Below are 7,500 nucleotides of genomic sequence, written 5' to 3' on the forward strand. Positions count from 1 at the left end.
TATATCCTAAAATCCCTTCCCGCCCGCTCGCCCGCCCGCCAGCCTATCACCCCGGACTATAAATATAGAGAAATAGAGATAGAAAGAGAGAGAGAGAGAGAGAGAGAGAGAGAGATAGAGAGAAAAAGAGATAGAGGGATTGGTCAGGAGAGAGAAAGAGAGAGAGAGATAAAGAGAGTTGGATATAATATAATGCACAACACGAGATATAATAATTCACGGTTATGATGTAGCGCGTACGTCGTAAAATACTTTTCGGCACAAACTCCGATCAAACCGTACGCGAATATTTTGATATTATACGAAACTATATCGAAACCGACGTACCTCGTTTTAATTATATACTTAATTACTTACTTGATTGGTTAATTAATTACTTACGTACGTATGTACGAAACGAAACGAACTAACAACGAACAACGAACGACGGCCACGCGCTGCCACTTTCAGACCGTGGAATTTCGCGAAAAGGGTAGATATACTACATGGATACGGGTTTGACGTAACGTAACCACTGGCGCCATCTCTCGACGAAATTTGACGATTGATACCGTTTGAAAATAACCGACGCCATCTTAACTTTTAAGTTGGTCGCTGCATTTATTGTACATTAACGTATGATCTTTTCCTTTTCACTCTCTCTCTCTCTCGATTTCTCTGCTTTCTCTCTCTCTCTTTCTCTCTCTCTCTCTCTCTCTCGATTTCTCTGCTTTCTCTCTCTCTCTTTCTTTCTCTCTCTCTCTCTCTCTCTTTTTCTTTCTCTCTCTTTTTTACCATATACAGTTTCCTAGAATTTTATTAATCGTACCGACAAAAATTCGATAATTTTTAGTAGTTACTTTTACACGTCTACTGTTTTATCGTCGACGATACGAAAATATTCGTTATCGTTTGTAGAATATCGTGGATAAAGTGGATCTCTCTCTCTTTCTTTCACTCTCTTTCTCAATCTCTCAATCTGACTCTTTCTCTTTCTCTCTCTTCATTTGTCTGTTTATATGCATAAATATCGTGGGTATAAAATTTCCCGCGAATTTCAGTTACGCGTAGTAATACCTTAAATTATTCTCTAAAGACGATGACGCAATATTAACGGACGTGGGCGAATGATCAGTATTTGAGTGCGCGTATGTTCTCCGAGATGTTTGTGATATTTATGTGAGAGAATATTTATGTGTATTCACAAGTGAATAGAGAAAAGTTAACGGATATTATCTTATATGATATAGATAGATTTTACTCACCGTCGATAGGAAAAGCTGCTTGATAATGTTTCATCGACTTGTGGTTATGTTTTTGCCGTTTCGATTTGATATCCATTTTATATGTAAGTATATACGTTATGCAGGTGTACGTAGATACATATTTTAATTGTAACTTTTTATCTATTTTTTCTTTTTATTTATATGAACGATCAAACATAAATGCAACGAGTGTGCAATATTATTATTATTATTTATTTATTTATTTATACGATTTATACGGTTGTTCTCTTATCTGTTTAAGTACGTTAATACAAAGGTATCACTATAAAATGTTTTTCTTTTTTTTTTTTTTTAATTAACGATACGTTTATAACATTATTATTATTATATTCTTTTTATATTTATACTTTTTGTTTGAGAAATGTTACATATCCGATCGTTTAAGATTCACATAAATAATATTCGTCATGATTTTTAAGATCTATCAATATTTTGCCTCGAGTCAATTTTGCGGCATATTCAAATGCCTTGTTTATATTATTCAATCCAAATATGGCTGATATATGTGGACAGATCGTACCTTCTATTCGATAATCCAATAAATTTTGCATGGTTTCTCTATCAACAAATATTATATTCAACAAATGTATGTATATATATATATATATATGTATATATATATATTCGTACTATGAAAGAATATGTAAACTAACCTATATATAAAGGGATCATTATTTTTATAATGTTCTATTGACAATGTTAAGATAGTATAATTCGATGGGAAAATATATTGATACGGATACTTTGAATCTCTTGCACAATCAACAACAGCAACTATTCCTTCGTGTTGCAAACTTGAAAACAATAAAAAAATATATATATATTATTACTATTATTATTATTATAGTAAATATGATACTGATTAAATTAGATTTCGTATTGCGAACTTAATAAGACAACGTACATATTATATATATATATATATATATATATATATATATATATATATATTATATAATAATTTATTATTCGTAATAAATTAATATTAAAATAATTATATTCATAAAATTTTAAACTAATATTATCTAACCATTTAAGTAAATTCCCAAATTGTTTTCCACCAATCGTATCGATGATTAAACGAACTTCTCTCTTGCCAGTAATTCGTTCTAATTCGTCGCTCAATTTATTTCTATCGATAATCGCAATAGCACCACTATTACAATTGAACGATGTTATACAATTGGACGCAATAATTGGCTAGAAAGCGTAAAATTGAATAATGAATTGATAATTAAATTATTTAATGAATTAATTTCGATTAATTAATTAATTAATTAATTAATTAATCAATTAATTAATTAATCTTATCTATACCCAACAATAATTGATCTTTAATCATATTACCTTGGCACGAAAGATGCATGCTGCGATATTACTGGCTGCCAATCCCGAATAAGCCAAATTTGTATTAATTAAGATATATTCGTTCTCGATTAATTTACTACGACGGCCGAATATTAACAATGGTGAGAAATAATCGTCCGTCAAGATCGCCGCATCTTTCATTGATAAATTTTTAATTTTATCGAGTCTAAACACGTTCTAATTATTTATTCCATTATTAAATACTCTCATAAAATATCGCCATATTGATTTTTTCATAACAAGAAATTCGACGAATAAAAAAAAATGTATATATATATATATATATATATATATATATATATATATATATACGAATAATTTTCTTTAGAAAAACATTTTCATTCTGGAGCATCAGGGACTTTTTTCATTTCTTTTTCTATTTTTTTGTTTGTTTTTATATTAACATACAAATCGTTATGATTAATTTAATAAAATTCGATACAAGATCGTTCATATTACTTTGGAAAAAATATTTCGAAGGAAAGGAAAGAAAAGAAAAACATTCCCATTCATTTTTCTCGAAGTAAGTATTACATTAAAATTAGAAATATTTAAAATAAATTAATTATCTATATCTCTTACGTTGTAATGGGCAATACAAGTTTCTGCTAATCCACCAACAATCGGGTAATTATGTATCAAAACCTCTTCGCCCCAATAAAAATGTCCTTTTTCCTGTGCCAATCGACCTATTTCCAAAATTTTACCAGAGGCCTCAAATCCAAGGATCATTTCTTTTTCAATTATTCTTCGATGTTGATTAGCCCATAATAAAATATCGGTCATCGTGATACTACAGTAATGGACGTCGATTCTAACCTTTTGTTAAAATTCTCCTTCTTTTCGACAAATTTTTGTATTTTCATTCTCTCTCTCTCTTTCTCTCTTTCTCTCTCTCTCTCTCTCTCTCTCTCTCTCTCTCTCTCTCTCTCTCTCTCTTTCTCTCTCTCTCTCTCTATCTATCTATCTATCTATCTATCTATCTATCTATCTATCTATCTAATTATTTATTTATTTATTTATGTATTAAAATTTGTTTTTGTTAAAATTCAATCTCACGAACCTCCTCTTGTCGAATTGTTTTTTCATAAACGAAATCGGGTCTTATATCACAGGGACCATACAATTTGGCAACTTGTATTTTTCTTCCTGTCGTATCCCTAGATTCATATTTCCAAAATTTCACGATATTATTTAATTTCATCTTCAACCATGATATTTTATTATCAGAATCGCATAATGTCCATTCGTATATGTTTTTTCTTGATGATATAGTCGAGCTTGTTAACTTAAACATCGCACTTAATTTATCTTAGAAGTTGTAATTTTTATTTATTTATTTATTTATTTATATATTTATATATATACATATATATACATATATATGTTCTTTTTTTATTTCTTTCTATCGCTATAGAAACACGTTATTTCAAAGTTCGTATCCAATCTAGACAACGCGATACCAATGACCACCGTTTCTCCGTCCCTCTCCTCTCATGCCCTATCATCCCTCCATCACTATGGACTTCGTTCGACCTTCTCCTATTTTCTACCATCCCTATAAGGTTGTTTATCCATTCTCTCTGCATTTGGCATTTACTAGTCCGTATTTAACCCTCCTCTCTTTCGTTCCTTCATGAGAACATTATTCCAAATAAATATATAAATATATAAATAAATATATATATATATATACATATATATATGTATGTACATAGATATATGTATGAATTAGTAGTACGAATAGAATGTTTAGAGGTTATGCTATATAGCCCCATTAACTGTGTCTTTCTCTCTTTCTCTCTCTCTCTCTCTCTCTCTCTTTTTCTCTTTTTTTTTATTCCTGTTTTGCATATTGTACGTAAACGAACCACCATAAAGAGAGAAAGAGAGAGAGAGAGAGAGAAAGATTATGCTCTTCGTATCATGATTTCCTGATCATGTGAGGCCAAACGCTGCGACTCTCGGTGACTTCTAAGATGGCTTCCATCACGTCGTCTCTTTCTTTCTTTATATATACGCTATAATATTATATATTTCTTTCTCTCTCTCTCTCTCTCTCTCTCTCTATATATATATATATATATATATATTATCATATTATAATATGTAGTTTATACGAAAGTAAAAAAAAAGGAAATGAATTATTTTTGTTCCATAAATAATGAAAATGTTATATAAATAATAATTAGCTACTTAAAAAAATAGTGTATGTGTATACACATATATATTTATATATATGTTTATTTATTTATTTTTTTTCCTTAAGCATACACTTCGTTGTGTTTATATAAGAAATTAAATTTAAATAGATTTTAAATCATAGAATTTTTTAATTTATTCCTTAATTACTTTTTTGTTAGAAAAAATAGAAAGAGAGAGAGAGAGAGAGAGAGAGAGAGAGAGAGAGAGAGAGAAAGAGAAAATGAAAGAATAAAGAATAATCTATTTCAAAATAATTGATAACATTAAGTAAATGATAATCAGTTACTCATTTTATTTATTTATTTATTTTTTAATTAATATATATATATATATATATGACATTTAATATATAAAAGTAGAAAACAATATAAAGAATTAGTATTTATTAGAATTTATTATTTATTATTATTAATTATATATAATTTACTTGATATTATTAATATCGAGTCGTTTACACGTGACTCTCAAAAAGATATACAACGTTAGTACTCTCTAATTATTACTATTTTTTTTTTTTTTTTTATTTTATTTCAATTAATCTGTTGGTATTATTGATAAAGAGCTTTTGCATGGATTGTTAAAAGATATACGACGTTAGAAAATTTGTTTTTTTGTTTCTTTTGCTTCATATCGATTAGTCAGTTGGTATTACTAATAGTGTCCGTCACACGTTTCTTTTAGTAGATATACGACGAATAGTATTTCGTTCTTTTTTTTTTTTTTTTTTTTAATTTCTTTCAACTAGTCAGTTGGTATTATTGATAGTGCCGTCACGTGACTCTCCTCACGGAGATTATACATATACCAGCACATTTTTCTACAATCCTAGGATAACGAGATGGTATTCCTTCTAACCTCATCGACACTCTCTTTCTCTCTCTCTTTCTCTTTTACACTATAACTAAAAGAAGACACTCGAAAGCTTTTATAATAAACGCGAATCGATAGAATTGTTGAACTCTTCCTTTCATGTTACCCTGTTTCATGGTATTCTAAGTTTGGTATCAGATGGCGACCGTTGATGGACAAGGTAACCAAACGAATCTCATACAAAGAAGTCGACACGAGAAGAAGAAGAAGAAGAAGGAGAAGAAGAAGAAGAAGAAGAAGAAGAAGAAGAAGAAGAAGAAGAACAAGTAGTGTAGTGATAATAGTAGTGGTGTACTCGTTCTGTAATTTGTAATCGAAGGATTCTCAAGTCTCTCGAAGGTATCTCTCTTTGTGTTTAGTGTGTGTGTGTGTGTGTGTGTACGTGTACATTTCATGTCTTGCCTCTGTAATTTCGTGGATTCCTGTTCCTTCAGACTAGGTAGATGCTTTCAAAATCATTCGAGCGGCAAATCTTTTCACCCTACGTTGCCGTTTACTTTCTATCTTAAGTCTATCGAACTTCTTCCTCGTCTTCCTCTTCTCTCCTCCCCCTCGCCGCCACCCATTAGATTCAATTTAGAATGTTGATTGATATTCTTCCATTGTTATTGGCATATTAACAAAACTTCGTTAATACATTGTCAATTTATCATATTCATCATCTTTGATTCGATCGATTGTTATCAATAATTTCATATCAATCAGAATAAAAATAAGCGTTCGTTTATTTATAAGAAAATCAATTGATCGTTGATAAATAATAATGATTTTAATGAATAAAAAATAATAATGATAAAAACGTATTTCGATAACAATAATGAAAAAAAAAATAAATAAATAAATAAATTTAAAAAATCTTATATATACATATCTAAAAAGATAACCAAAATATTTACATTTAATCGTTCAAATTTGGAGATACGTGAGTATTTAAGAAAGTATTTAGGTATATCGTACGTTTAGAATTTTGACGAGACGTAGGTTTGTTTATTTAAAAAATAAAGGGAAAAAAATATAGTAATATATAAATAAATAAATAAAAAAATTAGCATTTCCCGTAGGATTGAAAAAGATCTCGAAACGTTTCTTTCCATACTTTCCTGATCGAAGGTGTATCGCATTACACGTGACCGTAGTCTTTCGTCTCTTTCAACGAGCCAATAAGAGAGAGGAAAAAAAGAGAAAAAGAAGATAGATACATAATATATACATATATATATATATACATATGTATATATATATACATATGTATATATATAAATATATATATATAAATATATATATATATAAATATATATATATAAATATGTATAAAGAGAAAGAGAGAGTATAAGTTGGAAGTTGTTATATTATTATAAAACAAAATCAAGGGTAAGAACGGACTTGCCGTGAAATTAGCATATTAATAAGAAAACCGGCGACAACGGTCAGGATAACAGGACGAAAACGAATATAACGTTTGGCTTGACCTCGAAGGATATATAACCTTTATCGATCTCCTCGAATCCTCTGCATTCCTGATTACCAAGTCTCCGCATTTAGAACTCAATGGAGCGAAACTAATTGCCTAACGTTACGAACTTTACGAACTCCTAAAGGCCGGATCCGTTTAGTTAGGTTAGCGACTTTCGCCATTGTTATCGAATCCATTCGTCGAAATAATTCTATTATCTACATTGTGTCTCCTTCAAACTTTTCAATTTTTCATCATAAAGGAGGGGGAGGAGGAGGAAAAGGAGGTTGAAGAGGTGTAGAAGGAAGAGGAGAAGGAGGTAGAGAAGGAAGAGGAAGA

General features: G+C 29.6%; 2 protein-coding genes and 1 long non-coding RNA gene across 14 annotated transcripts in view; 1 reads left to right on the forward strand and 2 right to left on the reverse strand.

Moving 5' to 3' along the window:
- The window catches only part of heph (polypyrimidine tract-binding protein 1 heph), a 442,781-nt gene extending 442,305 nt beyond the window's left edge, over window positions 1-476 (reverse strand). For all 4 annotated transcript variants that reach the window (XM_085660477.1, XM_085660475.1, XM_085660474.1 and 1 more), the window contains exon 1: window positions 358-476. The gene's annotated coding sequence lies outside the window, so the exon portion shown is untranslated. The remainder of the gene's footprint in view (window positions 1-357) is intronic.
- Window positions 477-813: 337 nt separating this feature from the next.
- The window catches only part of LOC118449214 (uncharacterized), a 26,626-nt gene continuing 19,939 nt past the window's right edge, over window positions 814-7,500 (forward strand). For 4 of the 9 annotated variants that reach the window (XR_014982809.1, XR_014982810.1, XR_014982807.1 and 1 more), the window contains exon 1: window positions 7,136-7,500. This exon is cut by the window's right edge and continues 25 nt beyond it. This is a non-coding gene — a long non-coding RNA (uncharacterized LOC118449214). Of the gene's footprint in view, window positions 1,328-5,678; window positions 6,048-7,135 lie in introns of those variants that run through there. The other 5 variants (XR_014982804.1, XR_014982803.1, XR_014982806.1 and 2 more) reach the window with 5 other exon arrangements.
- Window positions 1,646-3,419, reverse strand: LOC118449254 (protein Cryzl2). Its single transcript, XM_035883628.1, has 5 exons — window positions 3,216-3,419; window positions 2,613-2,810; window positions 2,296-2,465; window positions 1,919-2,059; window positions 1,646-1,823 (listed from the first exon to the last, which is right to left on the reverse strand). The coding sequence occupies exons 1-5, from the start codon at window positions 3,417-3,419 to the stop codon at window positions 1,646-1,648; spliced, it is 891 nt and encodes a 296-aa protein (XP_035739521.1).

The sequence above is a fragment of the Vespa mandarinia genome, chromosome 12, assembly GCF_050613455.1.
Source record: "Vespa mandarinia isolate Hongniang chromosome 12, ASM5061345v1, whole genome shotgun sequence".
NCBI classification, from domain to species: Eukaryota; Metazoa; Arthropoda; class Insecta; order Hymenoptera; family Vespidae; genus Vespa; species Vespa mandarinia.

Coding starts and splice junctions, on each gene's coding strand:
- LOC118449254 (XM_035883628.1), bottom strand. CDS start 3,419: ATGACCGATATTTTATTATGGGCTAATCAACATCGAAGAATAATTGAA. Junction 2,466..2,612: donor CATGCATCTTTCGTGCCAAG/GTAATATGATTA, acceptor TACGCTTTCTAG/CCAATTATTGCGTCCAATTG. Junction 2,060..2,295: donor TTTGGGAATTTACTTAAATG/GTTAGATAATAT, acceptor ATTGTTTTCAAG/TTTGCAACACGAAGGAATAG.